General features: G+C 43.9%; 1 protein-coding gene across 3 annotated transcripts in view; it reads left to right on the top strand.

Moving 5' to 3' along the window:
• The window catches only part of LOC118793060 (leucine-rich repeat and immunoglobulin-like domain-containing nogo receptor-interacting protein 2), a 372,915-nt gene extending 348,882 nt beyond the window's left edge, over positions 1–24,033 (top strand). For 2 of the 3 annotated variants that reach the window (XM_036551003.1, XM_036551002.1), the window contains exon 2: positions 21,891–24,033. In XM_036551003.1, the coding sequence (XP_036406896.1) occupies positions 21,903–23,765 (1,863 nt within the window). In that variant the 5' untranslated portion in view covers positions 21,891–21,902 and the 3' untranslated portion in view covers positions 23,766–24,033. Of the gene's footprint in view, positions 1–14,536; positions 14,571–21,890 lie in introns of those variants that run through there. The other variant, XM_036551004.1, reaches the window with a different exon arrangement.
• The last annotated feature ends 1,330 nt before the right edge of the window (positions 24,034–25,363 follow it).

Genomic DNA, 25,363 nt, shown 5'->3' with positions numbered 1-25,363 from the left:
TAATGTCATTACTTTCAGATGCATGGTCATATGTGGCAGGGGGAGGGGGCTTAGCATAAATAAAGTGTGTCGGACAATTTGACAAGGGGTTGTGGGACCAGAATAGAGTGGATGACAGAGCAGATGTCATTTCATATATTCTGGCATTTTTTAAACTTGTTTTTTGATAATCTCTGCTATATGGGAATATTTTGTAATTTCATCCAGAGGAAGTGGTTGGCCCTAGTCAGATCACATATTAGAAGATATAAAAAAGCTAAGCTACATGAATCAATTTCATGGCTAATTCTGAGCCATAATTAATTGTAATTACTCATTGTTTATCTAAACTTGAGGATCTCTTTGCTTGCATGCTTTTTTAATTGAATTTCTGAATATTGATGTTATTAAATCATTGAGGTAGTTTGAGGAGACAACTGTATTCAAAATGACTTCTCCAATAAGCTACATTCATCTTCCAGTCATTTCTACTATTAACGAATTATCAGTGTCTCAAATCTAGGTTAGTTTGTTAGCTAGTCATTTTGATGGTTGTGGTTACACACATAACACTGCTGCAGAGAAGCTCTCCACATCAGCAGAACAACCACCTGCCACCTTTCATGAAAAGCAAAACTCTTTAATACATAAGTGTCATGCTGTAGGTTTGACTGTCAAGTTAGCACGTTAACATCATAATAGCTATGTGGCACAGGCCCCTGATATATGTTTTTGGCTAAAAATACTGATTTAAATGACTTCAAATATTGTATTATACAGCAGAACCCCAAAATCTTTCGGATCAGGCTGATTTGGCTCTTATACATCTCTAGGCTCCCTCCCCTTTCTAATCTTACCTTTTCTTCCTAAATAAAAGTTATCTAATAAGCCTTATATGGTACACTTTGACTGAAATGTTTCCTATTTAATATCCCTATTAATTTCCATTAAATTCTGATAAGATTGTCTGCATCACAAATGACTGTCAAATCCTTTTGACTTACCTTAGCAGTAGAGGTCTCTCCCTTCTCACTCTCCCTGCCTTCTGGCCCGGACTCAGTCTGTGCCTAGATGTCAAGAAGGGTGGTGGAGTGATTATTATTTAGTGTATTATTCATGTCCATTGATGATAATGATAACAAGCCAGTGAATGAGCTGAGCTCTCTTTTTTCAGAGCTAACACAAGTGACAGAAATCAACATCATGCTAACAATTTAACTTATTTGGCTAGGCTAATCCAGTAAGTTAAATAGGTAACATGATGGCTAGTAGCCAGGTTTTTATTTGTGAAAATGGGGAGTGTCTGCTTCATTAATTACAAGGGACTCTCTGCTGTTTGTTAGCTGGAGTTAACTAATTACTACTACCAGCAGCGATGATGACTTACACTATATGGACAAAAGTATTCGGACACCTGACCATTACACCAACAGGGACATTGTATTCAAATACATATACTATACTTTATGGAGTTGGTCCCCCTTTTGCAGCTATAACAGCTTCTACTCTTCTTGGAAGGCTTTCCACAAGATTTTGGAGTGTTTCTGTAGGAATTTGTGCCCATTCATTCTGTAGAGCATTTATGAGGTCAGGCACTGATGTTGGACGACAAGACCTGGCTCGCAATCTCCGTTCCATTTCATCCCAAAGGTGTTCAATGGGGTTGAGGTCAGGGCTCTGTGCGGGCCAGTCAAGTTCTTCCACACCGAACTCATCAAACCATGTTCACACATGTGTGGTACAAATCGGGCACGATTTAGAAGGAATGTCCTTTTTAAACCCTAAGTGCAATAACAAATACTTACGAGGTCTTGTTCTGAATAAGTGTACTCCTCTTGCTAAAGTATTTTGAAACGCAGCATTGGGACAGCTACATTGGGATAAGGATTTCACTATACCAAACAAATACTGTATAACAAATAAAGTGAAAGAGGTTTCTTATAAACTTATTCATAGATTTTATCCCGTCAAAACATATATTGTACGGAGATTTAAAGTTGTATCTGATCAAATGTGTATATTTTGTAACTCCTGCCCTGAAACAATAGAACATTTATTTTGGAACTGTCGTTATGTTAAAGAATTTTGGAGTGGGTTACAGGATCTTTTATGGTCAAAGCCAACCCTGAATGTTAACCTCAAAAAAGGGACATTCTTTTCTACTTTTATAATGATGATGACAATGCAGTCTCTTTTATTATTAATCTTTGTATTTTATTGGGAAGATATTTCATTCATAAGGTAAAATGGTCAGCAAGCAAACCATCATTTAACTTCTTTATTTCTCATTTAAGAACTTATTTCAGTACAATTGAAAAGTGTAAAAATCAAAAGGCTATAAAAACAATACAAATCTTCATCAAACACGGTCTATCCTTTCTGTAATACCCCTGTACTTTATTTTCTTTGTTAAGGTGAATACTTCTAGGAGCTGTTCTTGTACTTTGTACTATGTGTTAATGTCTATTTGTATGTTCACTTGTTTCCAAAAAAAAAAAAAAAAAATCGGGCAGGAATACGTTGTGATTCCGAGTGCCCAAGCACGCGCATGTGCAGAGCGGATAGCAGGCAGGATCGAATACGTTGTTTCCGAGTGCGCATGTGCAGAATGGATCGGGCTGCAGGCATGGGATTGGGCAATGACACACCTTTTTCAAATCGAAGACGAGGAAGAGAGAATATTTCCACAGCTCACGGGTAAAATGAGATGTCAATCAGCATCAAACTGCCAGTGATAGCAAATAAAATTTTAGTGTGGCACCCGGGGTGGCCAATCAGATATTAGGGCTGTCCAGTGCCACCTCGAACACCCCTCTGGCTCCCCCACTGGCTATGGCAATACACTACATGCACTGTTGTGGAGTCCTGTCTCTTGGATTCTCTGGTATGGGAGGTGAGTCCCACCATGGCACTGGAGAAAATGTATGCTGAGGGCTTACATCTCTAAAAATGGATGGATGGACAATGAAATGGGAAACTGTGAAACTCATAAAGTTCTTTTCCTTTATTTTTATATTGTGGTCTGTTTTCACACATACAAACACGCAGGCATCTAACCCATGCAGCAAGAGGGACAAGCACCTGCCCATACTATTTTACTCATTTTTGAGGGTCCCAGAACTTCATTTTCACACGCACTCTGACAGGTGTATCAGGTTCTCTGTTATTTGATTTTGATTAATGTGTTTTAATACAGACAAAATAAAAAATTCAACCAGACACTTAGCAATTATAACAGCAATGTGGAAAAATAGTCAAACTGGTATTTTAGCTTTTTTAGCTAGATAGATAGTTAACTAATACCCAGCAATAAGTTGCTAGCTGGTTAACTAACACTTTCCCATAGGACACAAGAACACGAGACAGAATGCGATAATGATCTGGAATTTTTCATTTTTTGTGAGGACGCATGCTGCATTTTGGAGGACATGTTCTGAATCTCTGCCGGTGGGTAGAGTTCCAGTCCCAGAAAAGTCCTTGCACACCCACAATTCCAGCTGGAGACATAGGGGAAAATAATACAAATTCAGTGAACCTGTGCACAAGTGTGCTCCGAGGTCATTCTGTCCTATGAGTCTGAGTTTATCCTGTGCACTGTCAGCTGACCAAAGAAGTGGATTACGCAACACTATAACAGCAACAGACACAAATGGATACACACACAGTTCTTACTCACTGTGTGTACTTAGAAACATGTTAAGACTTGGGTGCTTGCATGCCAGATCTGCAAACATTTGCTGCTTCCAACCTAACACTTTCCCTTGCGTTAATTCTTTTGCTTAGGTATTTCATCAGTACTTTTCTGTCCTTTTCTACCACCTTTCCAGAGTTATAATTATTAAAACAAAATTGCATGGTTTCAAAAAAAAATAAATATAAATACATGTTTTTACTTGACCAGTGATTGTACAGTATTGTGTATGAATCTGGATAGTCATTCTCTGATATTGAATTGCTGTACTGTGAGGCACAGTTGGGCATTCCTTTCCTTGTAGTTATCTTTTCATATGATTCACACATCATGTGTATGTTTATAGGCATTTCTTCTGCAACATATGCTTATTGAAAAACAGTGAGCAGGATGGCCAAGCACTGCTATAGTATTGATTTAGCAATGAAAAAGACAAGGATCAGCTGTTTCCAGGATTACCAATAGGCAATTCAGTCTATTGAAATACTGTGAGAGTACAGAGTATCTTATGTGGATCAGGCCAGGGTCCCAGATAAACTCACTGACTGAGGGGCTCATCAACCTCACAGTAGACCGAAAGTCTTGGTGTTTTTCTACTTCACAGATAAGTCAGTGGAAATCAGCCCGCCATACTTCTGTGTTTATGGAGGCTCCAGATCCCTGTGGAATGTCCTGTACTTTACCTTCGCTACAATGTCCTCAGATCCAGAGTAGAGCTTTGAAAGATGATTCCAAACCTGTCTTTTAACTGCACCACAATGCTCTCAGATCTACAGCAGAGCTTTGACAGCTGATTCCAGGTCATACTTTAAAGAGAGTAAGCCTGTCTTTATGATCACTAATTTCTGTTATCTTAAAATACAGACTTTAATTTCTTAAAACAGACACACTGTGACCAATATTTACCACAATTCTACTGAAACTGAAAGTTCAGCCATCATGCTTTGTTGATCGTCTTTATATTTGAAAAACAAATTTAAGCATGTGTTCCTTTTCAGCTACTCACATTGTGCTTCAGGTGAATTTGTGTGACAACCAAACTCTTAACATTGTGTGAGTAACGTGCTCAAATTTGTTATTCAAGGACAAAAGGCAGAGAAGGACCATTGGGTCGAGTTTTCAGTAAGAGTTAGATTCAGGATTTAATGAAGGTTTCCAGCAATGTTCTCAGTAGCAATGCAGAGCACACAATTGCTGTGGGAATAGGGATGGGTGAGAGGGTGTTGAGTCTGACTCCATTGATTTATAGATTAAAAAGACAGGAGCCAGTTCATTAAAGTAAATGATGATGTAAGGGTCCCCCTTTGAATGGTGAAGGAGTGCAAGTGGAGCTGAAAGTGGGCAAAAAAACTCAGACGTGATGCACAAGAGGCATAGAGAATGAGAAGAGCATCCATATAATTGGTGTAAAACACCACATGACACCCCCTCCCATTGTGTCATCACAATGGATCATAATAGCACTGAGTGTGAGGTCACAGGTCATGTCACTGAATGAGGGAGTGAGAGAAAGAGTAGTGTAGATGAAGGGGGTACTGATGACATTGCTCAGTCTGGCAGTAAATGTTGCCTGGATGCAGCTGAGATGTTGCCTTCGTTGCTTAGGAATTACCCAGAAACAAGGAGACAGACATCTGGCACATCAGCACGTGAGTGGGTGTGTGTGTGTGTTTGTGTGTGCATGTGTATCTGTGCGTGTGCATGCATGTGCTTGCGATTTTAAATCTCAGTGGCAGTTGCACCCCAGTGTATTAGCATGTTCATGCATCGCACAAAGTATTCTCTCTGGTGTGTGTAATATTGGGAAGCACAGAGGACAATGAAAATCTGTCTGTTTTGTCCTCAACTGTGTAATATGAGCAGGACAGTTCTCACTGTCTTTAAGGTTTAAAAAAAGTAAGCCAGTGACATTTCCTTCTACTGGTCATTGAGTGAATATACATGTGCTCATCTTAATATTGTTCTGCTGCATTGTGTGTGTGTGTGTGTGAAAGTCATATTTTTGGTCTCTAAACACACATAACCCAAATTCTGAATCTGGGTTAATAGGTTTGTTTATTGTATTTGCAAATGAAAAAATATCAACATGACTAGTTACAGACAAGGAATAATACAAACAGCAAAACTGATTAAAAAATGAAATGAGAATACACACATGACCTGGTGAAAAAAACTCTTGGGAAGTAAAACAGGAAATTGTTGCAAAATAAAATAACCTGTTTGTCAAAGTAACGTTAAGCTGCCTGACAAACAAGTGTAAACAAACAGGGACTGTCTCATACAGAATGTCTAATACAATTGTGTAACTCATGTTAAACGGGGTCAGATGAATCAATTGTAAAGAATGTTTGTATAATATAGATACAAATACCTCTCTCGTACATTTGAACAGGCAAACCCAATTCATTGTAATGTTTTTTTTCCCCATTAACACATATATACAGTGCTCTCAATATTGACTCAATATATCCCTGATTAAGTAGGAAGAAAATTACATAACAGAAACAACATATGAATTGATTTTTTTCCTGCTTAAACATCTATAAAAATGGAATTTGTGCTACTGAACAGTTATATATTGGTACTGAACAGTACATTACACTCTGTTCATAAAAAGATGTTAAGGTGTTCAGATCTAATCATTTATATGAGAACAAGGGTTCAGAGATGAGCAGCCTATTACTGTGTTCTTGGCCCCTGTGTGTACACAGATTAGCTCTGCTTCAATATTCAGCCTGATTCTGGCTTAATGGCCTCTTGCTGCCTGTGGCAGATCGCGTGGCTGGAAAGCACATGGACAGAGGAGCTTAAACGAGCTGACACGCCCCAGAGCAATGCAGTACGCCGAGCATAGAGGCCAGACTGCCTATCATTGCATCCAACCACCAGGAGGGCCCTTTTATCAAATTAGCCAAATGAAAATGGCACAAATAGAACTCAGAGTGTGCAGTAACAGAGGCAGGGGCCAAGTGTGTATTAAATCTGTCTGGTCTAACATGTTCTGACCGGGCAAGATAACCTACCTGGAGCAATTTCATATGCACTCAGTGTGGCGTGAGAGAGATTAAAGTGACATGGAAATGAGATGGGAGACAAAAGAGAGCAGGACAGTGAACAGAGGCTTCTTCTCTGGTCAATGCTTTGAGACTGGCAAGGCTTCATTCTACTGATGACAGATGCCTCAGGTCTCCAAATCATTTACATAGCCAATCATAGCTATGCTCCATTTTCCTGTAACCTGCAGATGAAGGGCTTGTGTGTTGCTTTGCTTGAACAATTCATATACTTTCATAAATTTTGTCTTACACTGACATCCTGGTAGCAGTGTGGGGCAGTGTCTAGGCTGTTTGCTGATTGTTACAGTCATTCATTAGGAAAGATATCCCCATTCATGTACTTTTTCAGTGAAAATCCTCATATACAGTTTGTGTGCTTGTGGACTACCTCACTGTCCTACCTCCAAGCCAGATTACAGTATACACATGTCCATCCCACCAACACTGCCTCTGGTCCATGGATCAGATTGCCTGATTGCACTATGTCTCTGTCCAGTGCTCTTTTGGCATTTGCTGTGACAGCGGATCAAACAGGAATCTGCCTCAGTAGTGCAGAATACTCAAACTCCCATGATCCTCTGGCTACACTAGAATGTGTCTTTTTGCACTCTCTGAGTCATGGCAGGAGTGGGTGAGTCTGAGTCAGACTGCTGTCCCGAAGGATGGGCGTGAAAGTTCCTGATCATTTTACAAGTGCTTCTCAGGTACACAGTGGAGTGCTTCCTTTCCCCTCATTAAAAATCACTACCAATACACATTTTACCACAGGGTGTCTGTGACTCTGTTCTGCACTGCTGTGATTCAGGAAGGGCCACACCTCTGTCATTTTCTTCAGCTTAAATTTGTGCTTCAAGTCATTTGTGCACAATACAGTCTCATAGTCCTCCCACTTTTTAGTCTCAGTCATATAGATGTGTAAGGCTTTTTCCTGACATCACTCAAAAGTGAGGTTTTGCATAGAGCCTGTCAGATTGTATTTGAACTGCAGCTGGGCAAATTAAAGGAATCCAATTTAAATGGTCTCAAAGAATCAAAAACAACCACATGAAAATCTTAGACTTTCTGCTCAGAATGATTCCATTATAGATCACATAGCAACTATAATTTGTAGATTAAAAGCATAAGCTTTATATTTCTAAATGGATTATTGACATATTCAATTAGATATCAAGAATTTGCCTTGTCTTCATTTTTCAGTTTCCAGTTGTTTCTGGACACCATATGCAGTATTTATATGCTTCCTTCACTTGATGAATTGGGTTTGCCTGTTCAAATGTACGAGAGAGGTATTTGTATCTATATTATACAAAGCAGCTTTTGAAAGGCAAATGAAGAGTCATTGGTTTTATTGTCTTAAGTTCTGCCAGGCAGCACAGTCTGTTGTAGCTGTGCCAAAGGGGAGCTCTTGTGAGGCATGCTGGGAAGCACCAGAGGCATAGTGTGCTCCTTATCCATATCAGTCATTAGCAGATCTGTGCTAATATAATAATATATAATAATAATGCTCCTGCCTAATCAGAGGCTGGGATTAGGCAGGAGCAGGACTGTGAATGCAGAATGGAGGATAAACAGGACCATGAGTTCAGTGTAGAGGTTAGACAGGACTGTGAGTGCAATCTAGAGGTTAGACTGGACTGTGAGTACAACATGGAGGTTAAATAAGATTTTGAGTGCAGCGTGGAGATTAATCAGGACTGTGAGTACACTCTAGAGGTTAGAAAGGATTGAATGTAGGCACAAGCAGGGATCAGGTCTAGCACTATGTTTAGTGCAATTTATTAAATGTAAACTAATAGGTATGGCAGATTAGGAAGAACAGACACAGTCCATGGTCTGTGACTGTCCCTGGTTCTGGAGCTCAGGTAGAATGGACATTTTCCATGCTAGAATTTATGCTTTCTATGTAGCTGAAGCTCAGCAGACTTTGTGGTGCTGGACCTCAAGGGGAACTCACAGATGAGGTCCACGCTGAATTCTCCACAGCAAAGACAACAAACAAGACACATATGTAAATGTGCTGTGATAAAAACATAACTGACAAACATGACAAACAAACTGAAGGCTTGAGGAGAATGACACAGCAAACCATATAAGTAGTCACCACTATTGTCGTTCCACTGCACTCAAACTTAACGTCACTACCTTGTGACTTGACAGCTCCATTGCTGCTTTTACGTCCCTACAAGGGCCATTGCCTCCAGCTATGCAAGCGCATCGCGCCCTGAATGTGTAATGCAGGCTAAGGTGTGCCTATGTGAGAAGTAGTGTGATTCCTAACAGGACAAAAAGAAAGAAAGTGTCCCATGTAAATCCATTTAAATATGTGAATGCATGGTGTCTGCTATGTCTTCTCTTCATTTTTAATCAAAGGTTGAGCTTCAGAGGAACAGTTTATTAGAGCAGTTAAATATAGCTTTGTTTTAGCAGAACTGCTATGGTGTGCTCACGTTTAGCTAAGTAAAAGTAAGCTTATTCTGATTTAAACCTTTAGCTCTCAACAAATTGACATGTGCTTGCCTATAGCCAAAGTCTGCGTATGTTCTTCAAATCTTTGTGGGCTCTTGTCCCCTGTCTGATTAGCCCCTAGGACCTGACAGCTGCAAATTGCAGCTAAATAAACGTACCTCATTCTCTGCTGAATAAATTGGTCTTTTCCACATAAAAACTTTTTGTGCCATGTACAGGAGGCGTGCTACTTTTAAAGTGTTGAATATTTCATAGATTACAGCAGGATAAACATGTTGTGGCTTACTATCAGGAAACAAAGGACTAGGCTTTGAACATTACCAGGTCCTATTCAAATGGTGAAGTGTGAATGGTCTTGTCTGAAAAAGATGACAAAAGGGTTCTCTACTGGGTGTCATGCACTGGTGTAGTGGTCTGGACTAGCCTTCTGTTTACTGTACTAAAATGGAACCAAGTGGCAATACTCCTGTCCCCTCAAATACTCACAGAATTTTCTGCATTTTAATTGTAAGTTATTCAATGGTCTAAAACAGCTGAATCTTTGACTATGTGGAATCCCTTTGTATCTCAGCATAGATCCAGCCATGCAAGTGTAACTAAAGCACTCCGCATACAACCCGAACCACCACTTTGCATTGTGTTGTGTAAAGGAAAGGCTAACACTGGAGCCTCACAGCTGATTTACCTAAAGCTGTAAAAGATCTTACAGTACACAAACATGGCAAGGCAAGGAAATGTTCACCTACTCTCCTATGGGCAGTTTTCAGACTGGAGAGTTAGATGGCATCCCGTCAGGGTTTGTGAGGAAAGGACCCAGGCGCAGACAATATGGGCAGTACAAAACAGCTATTCTTTAATGATAAGTTCAAAAAAATCACAAGCTAAATTGAAGTGTTGGGATGTGTTGTCTCTGCCGAGGGGGTCCTAATGGATCGGCACAAGGTACAGGCGGTTGAGGAGTGGCCACGACCGACTTCCCGTCGCGAGCTCCAGCAATTCCTCGGCTTTGCCAATTTCTACCGGCGGTTTATCCGCAACTTCAGCTCCGTCGCTGCTCCACTCACCTCTCTGACATCCCCCGCCCGACGCTTCTCCTGGACCCCGGGCCGCTGAAGCATTCCAGGAGCTTAAGAGGCATTTCACCACCGCGCCGGTGCTCATTCAACCCAACCCTGCCACCACCCAGTTTGTGGTGGAAGTGGACGCCTCTGAGGTGGGCATGGGGGCCGTGCTCTCTCAAGTGTCTGAGCAGGACAACAAGCTGCACCCGTGTGCCTTCTTTTCCCGGCAGCTCTCCGCATCGGAGCGCAATTACGACATTGGTGATCGAGAGTTGCTGGCGGTGAAATTGGCATTGGAGGAGTGGAGGCACTGGCTGGAGGGAGCTAGTATCCCATTTCTGGTGTGGACGGACCACAAGAACCTGGAATCTCTGCACTGCTAAACGCCGTCTCTGTTCTTTGCCCGATTCGACTTCATCCTCTCTTATCGCCCGGGATCCAAGAACGGCAAACCCGATGCCCTCTCCCGTCAATCCTCCTCCTCACCCGAGGAGGCGCCTGAGCCCAGCACCATATTCCCTGCTCGCTGTTTGATAGCCGCTGCATCTTGGGATATCAAGTCCCTGGTGCGCTCATCCCAGAGCGGGGAGGCCGGTCCCAGTGCTTGTCCTGTTAACTGTCTGTTTGTTCCTGAGTTTGTTCGCCCCGAGGTTCTGCTGTGGGGACACTCATCCAAGCTGGCCTGTCACCCAGGGGTTAGACGCACCGTCGCACTCATCGAACAGCGCTTCTGGTGGCCCACCGAGGGGAAGGATGTTCGCAGTTTCATTGCTGCTTGCTCGGTCTGCGCCTAGAACAAGCCCTCCAATCGCCCTCTAGCGGGTCTGCTGCGACAGCTACCGGTGCCCAGAAGACCCTGGTCCCACATTGCCCTGGACTTCGTCATGGGTCTGCCCCCTTCCGACGGTAACACCGCCATCCTTACTGTGGTTGATCGGTTCTCCAAGTCCGTGCATCTTATTGCTCTGCCCAAGCTACCCACCACCAAAGAAACAGCCGAGCTCCTAGTCAATTATGTGTTTAGACTGCACAGGCTGCCAATAGATGTGGTGTTGGATAGGGGGTCCCAGTTTACTTCCCACTTCTGGAAGGCATTCTGTAAGTTGCTGGGGGCATCTGTGAGTCTGTCATCAGGTTTCCACCTGCAGACCAACGGCCAGACGGACCGAGCTAATCAGCTATTGGAGACGGTGCTGCGGTGCCTCGCCTCGCGGGATCCCAGCTCATGGAGCAAGCAGCTGCCCTGGGTGGAGTACTCCATTAACTCCCTGCAATCCTCCTCCACCGGCATGTCCCCATTCCAGTGCTGCCTCGGTTATCAGCCCCCACTGTTCCCGGCTCAGGAGGAGGAGGTCGGTGTTCCCTCGGCGAAGGCGTTTGTTCGCCGCTGTCAGCGGACGTGGAAGCGCACCCGGACCGCGCTCCTGCGTGTGTCCGCCCAGATCAAGCGGGCTGCTGACCGGCCTCGGACCAAGGCGCCCCGCTATGTTCAGGGGCAACGGGTGTGGTTGTCCACACGCGATCTTCCCCTCCAAGTGGAGTCCCGTAAGCTGGCACCGTGCTTCATTGGTCCCTTCCCCATCGCTAAGGTTATCAGCCCTGCTGCCATCCGGCTCAGGCTTCCACCCACTCTCCACCGCATCCACCCGACGTTCCACGTCTCTAGGATCAAGCCCGTCATCCACAGTCCTCTCTGCCCGGCTCCGCGGGCTCCTCCACCGCCCCGCCGAAGCCTACACCGTACATCACCTGTTGGGTGTTCGGCATCGGGGCCGCGGACTCCAATACTTGGTGGACTGGGAGGGTTACGGTCCCGAGGAGTGGTGCTGGGTCCCGGCCCGTGACATCCTTGACCCTTCCCTCATCACTGCCTTCCATTGGCGGCATCCTGGGCTGCCTGCCGTCCGTGGGGGGGGGGGGGGGGTACTGTCAGTACGGCGGCTTCATAGTCGGCTTTGTTTTTCGCTCCCCATGTGCTCATGTTTACTGTTTTCCCCTGTGTTCCAGCCCTGCCCTGTCCTCCGCCCTGTCTCCGCCTACCTGTGCCTGATCACCTGCCTGCCTGCACACCTGCATCTCATCCCCTCATCAGACTCACCCTATATATGCCCTGTTTGTTGTGTGATCTTTGCTAGTTCGTCACAGTCCTCCTGTTTCGCTACCAGCCGTTCCTTGTTCTGTTTAGCCTGCCCGTTTTTGCGACCCTGCTTGTTCTTGTTTATCTCGATTTTTGCATTCTGTTTTTGAATTTGTTCGCCGTGGTTTCCCTGGTTTTTGACTGTGCCTGTTCTGACCTCGTTTTTTGGATTTCGATTTGGATTCAGTTTTTTCAACTCGTTTTTTCATTGTACCTTCCTGTCTGCACCTGAGTCCTTGCTTGTGCCCCGTGACAATACATAACTGCCAATATACAAATGTCTACATATATCTTTAATGTAGAGCAGAAATACTCTTTGTGTGGAATTAGAGAGCAATCAGGTGCTGCTGTCTTCAGTTTTATCTAAGCATAGGGTGTGAGAATCTTGCAGGACTTTCACACAGAAACACATCAATGGTATGAGCCACAGAAAAAGGGACAGTCAGGACACACATATGGACCTGGAATCCACCAAACCAGTCGTCCACAGTGTTTGGTATTTCCATCAGCAGCCCTTCCAGTCACAGTGTGAATCATCCCCGATGTGCCCAGCCATGGATTGTACCTAGTAACCTGAGTTTACTTTTATCTCAAAGGATCTGAGTATGTGCATATTTTTTTGTTTATTTGTTTTTTTACAGCAGGAATATTGACTGCATGTTCAAAAGGACAAATTATGAAACACGACTGGACGTCCACAAAGGCACCCTTTATTTAGGACTGTCTGGTGCAAAATTGAATTTTACCCTTGAGTCAGAACCGGCTGTATTATGACGTTCACAAATGCGGCTAAGTGGAATCTTGAGATGCTCTCTGAGCACTTTGTCCTTAACTTTAAAGTATTAGATATAATTGAGGCTGACTGAAATCCTCAACAGGCATTGATGCATCCAGGAAATGAGACAGATGCCCCCACCCAGTGAAACAGCCATAGCTAATATTCATGAGCAGGCTGTTTAAACCCATTCATATAATAGGATCATCCACACCCATTCACACAACTAAGTTGGCAGAAATTCTACTGTAGTTCCCCAGCATTTTCCACTCCTGCACCCCCATCCACATCCACCCACCCCCCACGAGTCCACAGACAATATTGAATGCTGTGGTTGTTACAGAATCACAGGTTGTCACAGGTCAATGTCACAGGTTCATAGGTGGGAATGAGCAGTTGGGGGTGTTTTAGGACCATTGGCAGTAATGAGCACTTTGGATGTTACAGATTGATAGGTATTGTGGTGGATATCCCCCTGGTCTGGGCCAAATGGACCGAGGGTCTTCCTCCACATTTTGATGCCTTCCGGAAAATGATAAGTCCTCACAGAGTCTGATGTAATCATGGTTGTTTGGTTTATTGCATATGGTGATCAATCACATACAGTAAACCGGGTTGGTCCACGGAGCAACAGGTGTATATACGGTGTGTATACATTCACAAACACTCCCCAATCACTCCGCCTTCCCCTCAGCCTACATCCATCCTTTATGCCTTTTTTTTCACTCCTCCTATCCCAGACCACAATTTCCAACTCCTCCCAGGCTCCTCCTCAAGGTCATCCCATTTTCCATTTTAATACACCATTATTTAATTTTTAAGCTGTTACATTTACCCCACCTGGAAAGTCCCATAAACTCCATAGTCATTAATTGTATATTATTTTTAAACATAACACTTCTGAAATTTCCCATTATTTCCACTCCACACCTATATGATTTTTAAACATAATTAAATAATACACAGCATATATGCCTGGAATATTACCATTATTTCCAGGCCCACGTTTAAATAATAAAAAAGGTTAAGTAACTCTGCACACAGTGACTGTAAGAAGGCACACAGATATCTATGTGCCATAAGCTACAAGGTTAGGCCTTAAAGCAAAGGGTTAATGTAAGAACTAGGCCCCGTCTGGACATGGCCCAGAAGACGGGCCACAGGAACAAGACAAAGAAGAATTAAACCCCGCAAAGGGGGGCCGTTGGCTCAGTACTACTATGATGGGCAACTATGACAAACTGCAGTATATCCACATACAGTTTGCAAGCATTTGCCAGTAGATGTCAGCTAGGCCAAAGCAGGCAATCAGCTCTTATTTTCTAGCTGTATGACTCCTAAAAGAAAATATAAAACTAAAATGGGATGCATATGTTAAAAGGAGGCAAAAACATGCTGACACGCTGTAGGGGCATGCCAGGGGGAGAAGATACAATAAGCGAAGGTGGCATGACTATGAGTCAGAGAAAAAGGACACAATAAGCGTAGACCGTAAACCAATAGGAGAAGTGAAGGGAGAGAAGATACAATAAGCGTAGATTATGAACCAATAGGAGAAGTGCAGGCAAAAAAGATACAATAAGCGTAGACCATGAACCAATAGAAGTTGGCATGACTATAGAACAGCAACATAGTGCACGAAGGTTCTGGGGTGACTACCATGGAGGGCCAATGCTGAAGGCAGTGTTCCTTCTCCAAGGTCACCCACTGTCCTGTAATAGCCCCCAAGATTACCTCCCTAGCGGTGTCTTACAATGGCCTACATGCAATGTTTATAACCTAGGGTAACTCCCAGCATTATTTAGGCATAGAATCACATCATATTACTTTTCAGTAGTAGTGCTTAATGCAAACAATATTTTCCACTATACAAAGTATAATAGAATACATATTATTTAAGGCTAACATATTAGATTGTCTGGTTTCCTTATACACTTCCAGACCTCCACATGTACAGTAAAGATAAAGTAAATAGCTAATGTAATATATCAATAACTTCAGTTAATATGTCAATAACTGTGTTATTGACATATTAACTGTTAAATCAAAAGCTGTTAACTGTTAAAATCAAAAGCTAACATCTGTTGGCAATGCTTATGATGTTTGCTGGCAATAACTTATTTCCACCATGTAACAAGCTTAATCGTACTACGTCAAGCTCCGCTTTTCTCTGGGGGGAGGGTGAAAGTGGCAATACTCATAATTTACATATGGGGTATACACTTTATCAAAAATTTTCCACCACAGTATGTAGGTAGTAATGAATGCTTTTTTATGTTGCAGGTTCACAGATGTGCTTTGGTTGTTGAACAATTACAGGTTCACAAACTGCAATGAGTGATATGGGTGTTACAGATTGACAGACCCATACATCATGATGATGAGCACTTTGGGTGTTAAAGATTCATAGGCAGTAATGAGTACTTTGAGTGCTACAGATTCATATGTTTAGGACCAAAATGTGGGAACCTTATCAATCTTCAATAAACAGTCCTTCCCTCCATTAGACCTTAAAGGATTTTTAATGTGCATCTTCTCATTTTCACACACCAAGGACACAAGTACCTCTACAACCTGCTCTGTCCACAGCATGCCACATGCTTGCCAGCAAGCCAGGGAATCCAATCAGCCTATCTCATCTGAAAACCAAATCAATTATCTGTGTGTGAAAGAGACTCCTATTCACCTGTGAAGCAATCAGTTTCCCAGGACATACTGTAGCAACAGGCTTTAATCTTCTCTCATCAGTCCTGGTTTACTTTTCAGTCTTCAGAGGAGCCAATAGGAAGCTGGCTGGGCTGCACAGCTCCATGCTCCATGAAATGCTTTTGTAGTGTGATTCCACACATATTCACACTCTCAATCATATCACCACTTGTCTCTGGTGGGTCCTGCTCCTTATCTGAATTTGGCCTCCTGCAATTGGTTATGAGAGTAAAGAGTCAGAGTAACTTATTATTATGATTCTGGGAATTGTCAGTTTGTTGAATGAGTTCACTAGTGGGGGGGATCCCTTTGTTTGATTGGTCTTTGATATTAATATCTATGACCATAACAACAGGCTTTCCCCTGTAGTCCATCAAACCCACAAGTTGGAGTGGCTAAGTGGCCTCTTCCTCTTCCACCTGTGCTGTGTGCATTGGTGGGCTGCAACAGGGGTGTGGTTATGAGGATGTCTTGCATTTTCCCATTCATACAGACATCTTCAGACCATCTATTGTCTTAAAACAGGCTGCCTTTTTGATATATAACTTATTTATAGCACATGTCACATATATTTATAAGTTGTGAGTGCTGAGTTCCTGCTTCAGGATTTTCTTTTGCCTTGCACTCTGAACTGAATGAGCTGAGCTGAAGGAACTGAGTGCTCCCATTTCACACTCCCCTCACAGTAAATTTGCCTTTTTCACCTGAATCACCATATTGATTTCAAAACGAGGCTTGGGTGGGTAAATGAACCTCTGTCCAGGGGACCGTATAGGGTGGTTCACTCTTTCTCATGGATGGAAATGCCCTAGCCTTCACACTACAGCTATCCCTCTCGCTCCTCCTGAATGAAAAGCAATGTAATTTACAAAACAAAGCCTACATTAAGACCTATCATTGATAATCTGTCATTCTTAGGTTTCTTTACTTAGCCTAGTTAAGCCAGCTAGTGGACACTTGACACTACATCTACTACTAGGCTATCTATGTACTTTCAACTCAGTTATTTAGCGTTATCAGAGCGTTTGAGGTTGGGCTTAGCCATCTACTTAGCTTAATTCATAGCAACCTTGTTTAGCGATTTTAAAAAAGCTAGCTAGCTAGCTACTCCGCTGATGACTGTCAGATGCAAGAATGAGGCGGCTGGCTAGATAACAGTATTGAAACACGATTAACCTATGAATGAACAACATTCAATACAAATTAACATCATACTCACACATACAGGCTACAAAGTAGTTTAGTAGGAGATGGGGGGGTGTTTCAGGTGAGAGTGGAAGAGCTGTGTCTTCAGATGTTTCTTGAAGACAGAGAGGGACTCAGCAGAAGGGATGAGGTATGGAAGTTCATTCCATCACCGGGGGACAGTGGCAGAGAAAGTCCTGGATAGTGATTTAACACCACGAAGCGACGGGACCGCCAGGTGCCATTCGGTGGCAGAGTGCAGCAGGCGGGAGGGAACATAGGGTTGCAGCAGTGAGTTCAGGTACTTAGGTGCAGTTTTGTTGGTCACCCTGTACATGAGCATCAAGGCCTTCAACATGATGCGGGCAGCTACAGGGAGCCAGTGGAGTGAGACTAAGAGAGGAGTAACATGAGCCCTTTTTGGTTGGTTGAAGACCAGATGTGCAGCCATGTTCTGTATCAACTGCAGAGGTTTAATTTTGCATGCAGGTAGACCGGCCAAAAGAGCATTATAGTAGTTCAGTCTTGAGATGACCAGTGCTTGGACAAGGAGCTGCATGCTCAGATAGGTAGGGCCTGATTTTCCTGATGTTGTACAACACAAATCTGCATGATCTGGTTGTCGTAGCGATGTGGTCAGTAAATTTAAGCTGGTCATCAATCACTAGCCCCAGGTTCCTTGCTGACCTGGATGCAGTCAGTGTCGTTGAGCCATTCTGAACGTTGATGTCGTGCTGGATCTACGGGCTGGCTGAGATGACTAGGAGCTCAGTCTTGGATCTGTTGGATCCGCACTAAAACAGTGAGGTCATCAGGTTGGAACGAGAGGTAGAGCTGGGTGTCATCGGCATAGAAGAAGCCATGTGCCTGGATGATTGGACCCAGAGCAGTTGTATATAGAGAGAAGAGGAAGGGGTGAAGCACCGATCCCTGAGGTACCCCAGTGGTTAGCCGGTGGGACTTGGACTCTCCACCCCTCCAGGATACCTGAAATGATCTGTCTGTGAGGTAGGACTCGAACCAGCAAAGTGCAGTGCCGGTGATGCCCAGTTCAGCGAGTGTGGACAGGAGGATCTGGTGGTTCACTCTGTCAAATGCGGTGGACGGTCTAGCAGGATGAGGGCTGACGACATGGAGGCAGCTCTCGCCGCCCGCAGGGTGTTGACAACAGACAGGAAGGCCGTTTCAGTGGAGTGGCCAGTTTTGAATCATAAGAACATAAGAACATATGATGACGAGAACAGGCCATTCGGCCCAACTAAGCTCGCCATTTCAGAATCCCAACTGATTGGAGTCCAACAAGTCGTTCTGGAAGAGAAAAGCAGAGACCTGGGTGAAATCAGCTTGTTCAAGAGTTTTAGATTGGATATTTAGATAAGATAGGATATTTCATAGGATATAGCTAACATTTTCTTCCTTCCCAGAGTGTATTTCTGATGCCACATGCAGCAGATACTTTCAACACAGACAGAGCATGTTGGAGTGTGGTTTAGAGAAGAAGGATCACTTGCCACACAGTCTCACTGTTCATTGGAATCCAGACACATAGACTTAACCTCTCTGGTATTACTAGTGCATTGTAAAGTTCTCCCGTGATCTCTCCCAGTCTGGTTCATTTCTCAGCAAGAGAGAAGTCTGCCTGACCTGCTGAGTGCTTATCTGAGATCAGAGCTGCTGAGATGTCTGCACAAAAGGGGAGTGTTTGGAAACAGTTTGTGGTCTTGTGAATCTTTCTTCTGCTGGAAGTTTCTCATTGTTAGTGCTTTGGTCACCTGATTGATGCTGCGCTTGAATGCCACACTGAATGCTGTACTGAATGCTGTGTTGAGCCCTGGAGGCATATGCTTAAAACTGTGTAGAATTCTTATTTTCAGGGGAAAAAAAAAAAAAAACGTTATAGCCCTACTCCATGTTCAGACAGCAGTTCAAGGAGAGCGAGACATGGAATTAGATATATTCATCTATATTATTAGATGTATTAACCTCAGAGGAATTCACTTTGTCCTACTGGCAAGCTCAGCAAAAAAAATCTCATACAAAATACAGAGGACATACAAAAGACATTGGTGCATGTCATTACTGACACAAATAAATAGATGGAAATGTTGTATGTGTGCAACGCGTGTTTTAATGAAATAGAGTCCAAGATTCCAATATGTTTGGATTCTCTCAATCTGTCTCTCTCTACCTCATATGATGGTTAGAGTTGTCGTCATTTTGGAGGCAGCATTATTTTACTTAAACATGAAGCATATTTATACCAGATTTATACCATATTGTTTAAAAATAACTATCCGGGCATTGGCTTGTGGTTGATAATGTGAACAATGTGTTTATTACAACACAGAGAGAGTGTTGTAAAGGTGATTATTACAGCACAGAGACAGTGACATAAAGGAATTTATTACAGCACAGAGACAGTGACATAAAGGCATTTATTACAGCACAGAGACAGTGATGTAAAGGTGTTTATTACAGCACAGAGTAACGTAAAAGGTCCATAAGAAAGTACCCAAAGTATAAAGGTTCCTAGAAAAAGCAATCTCAGTAGCTTTTGAGTCTGTTTCCATAGAGATATCCTCAATGTTGAACAACTGAAACCAAGTGGGCCGGCAAATGTACTCAGAAACTTCCATTAAACACATGGGACCTGCCACATGGTCAGCCACCAAGCTGACAATACAAATACACATTCATTACTATCTTCCGAAGAAAATAAGCTTCCTCTGCCGCCCTGCACTCTGCAAACATCTGTCAGGAGACGTTTCTGGAGATGATCCCTTAATGCACAGGTACTCAGCTCTCACCAACTGTGTGAAAGAGGACATTCCCTTGGCCAAAGAATAACAACTATTATTACAATACATTTCTTACCATATTACCACAGCAAGTCAGCATGCATTTCAAAGGCTTTGGAAACTACAGTATGAGCAGACACATGACTAATGTTATTCCTTGCTCATTGTAACAACACACACACACATACATTTTACCAGCACAGACCTGTGGGCTGCAAAAATGTTGGTGTTGGAAAACCTATGAAAATAAAAGCTGAAATGAAGACAGGCTTGTTGTGGCCTTGTTACTGCTTAACGCTAAATGAACAGACAAAATTGGTTTGAGGCTCCAGATGCCTTAATTTTACTAACAACTCACATGGGAGTAATGCGTGATGCTGTGACTAACACTTCACAATTCAAAACGGATCCATGAACAGACTATTATTTGGGCTGGACAGGAGCTAATTTACACTGCCAAGAAGAAACTGTATTAAAGCAATGAGTGGGCTGAGTCCGCTCTGTCGGCTCAGACAGGCATGGCCTGGGCTGGGTGTATCGGCACCATGTGAGGGAGTTTATTAAACAGGCATTCTAAGATCCATCCTTCCTCTTGCATCTCAGAGCAGCTGCAAACCAAACAGCTCACTCTGAATACAGATGCACCCAAAGAAGGTTACCTATTGATTTCACCTATCCAGGATTTGTTTATATACCATCTCTAAGGTTCACAAACTAGAACTTTCTCCAGAAAGCAGTTCAGATGAACACCTAGGGAATTTCTTGGGCTCCTCTGACATCATATAATTATATGTCCTGCTTTTTATCACAGCGCTTGATGAACATTCTCCTGCAGGACCTGATCTGAGCTCAGAGCATCCAGAGCACTCTGTTTCCCTACCTGTAATATGGGTATCTTTTATTCCTCAGCTGTGAGAACAGCTTGGCTCATCATGAGTAAGAAAAATCAATAGAGCTCATGATTAGAATCTGACCTGGTCAGGAAAACCTGATGATTACCCATAAGCCACAGAGCTGCCGTAATGTGCTGAACAGATGCTGCTACATCTTCAACTACAAAAGTAGTCTCACGGTAGAGAACAGTAGATGAATCTTTGCCAAAAAATCTTTATTGTGCATTATGAATGGGAGTCACTTCTCTGATCGTATCTCAGTTTATTACGAAAAATACCCTGCATGAGCACAGAGGCTCCAGATAAAATCCGAAGATAAATTTCTACAGAATAGGAGGAGCAGGAAGGTCTAGGACAGGTTTAGATCTGTGTGTAATAGGGGAGGTGCCTGTTCTTTGGTGTAATAGGGGAGGTGACTTGTCTTTGTGTATTGGAGGAAGTTACTGGTCTTTGTGTAATGGAGGGAGGTGACTAGTGGCTGTAGCTGTCAGCATAGCCTACCAGCATTTTAATTAGTCATCAGTGTATGTGCAAGTACAGTGCAAATACTACCTGTGTCTGTCTTAATATCAGAAAGCCAGAAATGATGAATGAGACATACGTCCTTTGAAACAAAAAATGCTGTAGCTTCTGCATACCACTTTAACTCCCCAGAAGATTTATTCACACATAGAAATATTTCCAAGACAAAATTTTTGTCCTATTTGTATATGCAAATAAAAAAACCTCAGGGGTATTTTAATGGTGCATGGACTATTCCTTCTGTTAGTTATGTTTTAGTGTGGCATCTATTGCTTCTTTAAAAAATATGCAAACTCTACACGTTTGCGACTTTGAGGACTGAGGACTGCAATTGAGGACTGAGAGCAGGACTGAATGCAGTTGTGGTCTTAGCCCTTATGTATGTTGAAATATATTTAGTAGTGTACTTTTTTGTACCACTTTTCATGACAGTTTATTAGAAGCACTATGTGTGTCACACTTTATAATAGCAACAGCGAGTGATGAAAATGGAAATTTAAATGAATATATACATTACCAGTATTCAAATGTTTTTTAGCTTGCGTACATAGCGTACAGTTGGTGCATATTAAGATATTCATCCTCACTAACCTGTCCTTGCATGTCTCATTTTCTTTGCAGAGCCGTGACAGAATGGTCACCTGTCTAAGCAAAGCCATGCTGTGCAGGGCAGTGGTTTCATGCTGGGAGCCATTCTTGAGGCTGGCCTTGATGGCCGTCTTTGTGAGCTCTTCCCTTGGCTGCCCCGCCCGCTGCGAGTGCTCCGCCCAGAGCAAGTCAGTCATGTGCCACCGGAAGCGGCTGCTGAGCATTCCAGATGGCATTCCCATTGAGACCCGAATCCTTGACCTTAGCAAGAACAAGCTGCCAGCTGTCAACCCTGATGACTTCTCCTCCTACCCCCAGCTGGAGGAGTTGGACTTGAGTGGGAACATCATCAGCCACGTGGAGCCTGGGGCCTTCAACAGCCTCCTCAGCCTGCACTCGCTCAGCCTCAGGGGCAACCGCATCAAGCTCATCCCCCTGGGCGTGTTCACCAGTCTGGCTAACCTCACCCTGCTGGACATCAGCGACAACAAGATCGTCATTCTGTTAGACTACATGTTCCAGGACCTGCACAATCTGAACTCCCTGGAGGTTGGCGACAACGACCTGGTCTACATCTCACACCGGGCCTTCAGCGGCCTGCTGGGCCTAGAGACACTGGCCCTGGAGCGCTGTAACCTGACGGCGGTGCCCACAGAGGCCCTATCGCACCTGCCCAACCTGGTCAGTCTGCACATGCGGCACCTGGACATTGCCGCCCTGCAGCCCTACTCCTTCAAGAAGCTGTTCCGCCTCCGGCACCTGGAGATCGACAGCTGGCCCTCGCTGGATGCCATCCCCAGCAATGCCTTGCATGGCCTCAACCTCACCACCCTCTCTGTCACCAGCACCAACCTGTCAGCCTTCCCCTATCAGGCCCTCAGGCACATGCCTTACCTGACGCACCTCAACCTGTCCTTCAGCCGCATCAGGCAGGTGGAGGGGGGCCTGCTGAGGGAGCTGGTGCGCTTGCAGGAAATCCACCTGGTCAGGGCGCAGCTGGTCTCCATTGAGCCCTACGCCTTCCAGGGCATCCGGTGGCTGAGGGTCCTCAACGTGTCCCACAACCACCTGGACACACTGGAGCGGGCCGCGTTTCAGGCCCCCGAGGCCCTGCAGAAGCTGCTGATCGACAGCAACCCGCTGGTGTGCGACTGCCGCCTCATGTGGCTCCTGCAGAGGAGGCACTCAATTGCTTTTGGTGACACCCAGCCTGAATGCAGCACCACGGAGGGAGTGCATGGCCGGCCCTTCCGGGAGTTCAAGGAGTCCCTGCTCTCCTACTACATGACCTGCACCAAGCCAAGGATCCAGGAAAACCGGACGCAGACAGTCTTCGTGGATGAGGGGCGGCCTGTGAGGCTGCCCTGCACGGCAGAGGGGACCCCCAGGCCCATGGTGTCCTGGGTCACACCGCGCCGGCGCCTCCTCACCAGCAAGAACAGTGGGAGGTTCATGGTCCATGCCAATGGCACACTAGAGATCCAGGTCTTGGAGGCACACGACAGTGGGGTGTACTTGTGCGTGGCAAGCAACGCTGCAGGGAATGATACACTGATGGCCTCACTGGTGGTGAGAAGCTTGGGCACGCGGGACAGATCACTCTACGCAAACAGGACCTCTCAGCTCTCCACAGACCCTAGCAATGCCACTGCCAATGCCACAAATCTCTATAACATGACCTTCGGCCTTGACCTAAAGACCATTCTTGTGTCGACAGCCATGGGCTGCTTCACATTCCTTGGTGTGGTCTTGTTCTGCTTCCTGCTCCTGTTCGTTTGGAGCCGTGGGAAAGGGAAACACAAAAGCAACATTGACATCGAGTATGTTCCGCGGTCCAAGTCCGACGGGGGGTCAACGGATGGGGCAGAGCAAGCAGGGCCTCACCGCTTTAATATGAAAATGATCTGAGTGCTACCACGGACTCTAGGAAGTAGCACTGGGAACATTGATAAAAAACGTGGTGGATTTTCCACACAGGAGCCAGGAGCCTGCTGCTGAAGCCTAAAGCTAAATAAGCAGCAATGACACATTTGAGCCCTGGGGCCGCGCACAGAAGGGGGCCCCCAGGGGCCAATAACGCACCTGTCCAGTTCAGGTTCTCACAGGTGTCCACGTCAGTGTCAGTGGATCTGAAACAGCAGGCCGTGTGTTGGTGTTAAAAATCAGCTTTTCACTATTTTTAGCACCCACAATGAGTACTATGAGTTTGGATTACAAAATGACATTAGAGAATCCTGTACAGTAAATTTGTATTTAAAGGAATACGTAAATATTTGTTAAGTCTTGAATCATGCTTATTCACTACAAAATAATGACAAAATTGAATATCTTTACACATATGTATCTTTGCATATATATACTTAATACTATATTATGTATATGTATGTATACACACTTTTAATATTTATGGGATACAACTTCCATCACAATTTAAATCCCGCTTTACAATTAGGTCAGTGTGTTCAGGCTGTCTCTGGCATGACCTCTGAATCTGTCTATGGCTACATGATAAGGGCTTCGGTAAGTCTGCAGTTCCAGGTCAAATCCCACTCAAAACACAGACTAAAGTTTGAACACAAACTAAAAATTCTTACAAAATTGTTGTAAGAAGGAACACCAGAGGTTTGATAATGACCTTCTCTGGGTTTAAAGAGTATCTCATTACGAGGTTTATTTCAAGGATAGCACATATACATTTGATTTTATAGCAGTCAAACATTACCATCACTTGAGTTTCTTGTCCTACTTTTTCTTGTCATTTTCATTTTTCCTTGGGCTAGAGCCCTTCAAAGGAAGCAGCCTGGCTTCCTCAGGCATCACATCTCTGTCTCGCCACAGTGATGTTGACATTGGTTTTCCCACTGTTAGAAATCTGGAATTTGTTGTGGTAGTTTTTCATTTTGTTGTTCAGTCATTTAGATATGTGGAAGTACAAACCTCTGTGTGTCAAATAAAGCGGTCTCATTTCTAACAGTGAGTGTGTCTCCATTTTGGAGCAACAACACAGCTTTTTTCTGTGCTTTATTTCATTGCCTTGCAACCAGGTAACATGTTCTCTGCTATGCAGTGTCAAACACTAGACCAGTGATGTCTGCTGCAGAATGGTGAGGGTGGGGTTTTGTTCGAAACCAGGTTGTAACCACATAATTAGAGCAATATACTAGAGCTGAGAGTGGATTAACTGATCTCCCAGGTATCAGTGTGTTCCTGGTTGGATAGGCATACATGTTATTTATCAATCATAACACCCTTGATTTTATATATCTGTAAACTTGAGAAACAGAATAAATGTCTAAATTATTTAAACCTGTATTCTATCAAAGGCCTAGTGCGAGTGTGGTCAGCTCCACAGAGTGGCTAGAACTTTGGCTAGAACTCAGCATGGAGTGGTCTCCACTTCACACCTGCCAAACATAATTACAAAGAAGTCAACTTCCACTGAAAGCTGTCTATGGCCAAAAAGCCATAAAAAACATTTTCATGGAACAGCACCTGTATAAGTTCTG

Source organism: Megalops cyprinoides, chromosome 18 (genome assembly GCF_013368585.1).
Source record: "Megalops cyprinoides isolate fMegCyp1 chromosome 18, fMegCyp1.pri, whole genome shotgun sequence".
In the NCBI taxonomy this organism is placed as follows: Eukaryota; Metazoa; Chordata; class Actinopteri; order Elopiformes; family Megalopidae; genus Megalops; species Megalops cyprinoides.
Note: the sequence above shows the minus strand (reverse complement) of the source record. Positions and strands in the feature narration are given on the sequence as shown.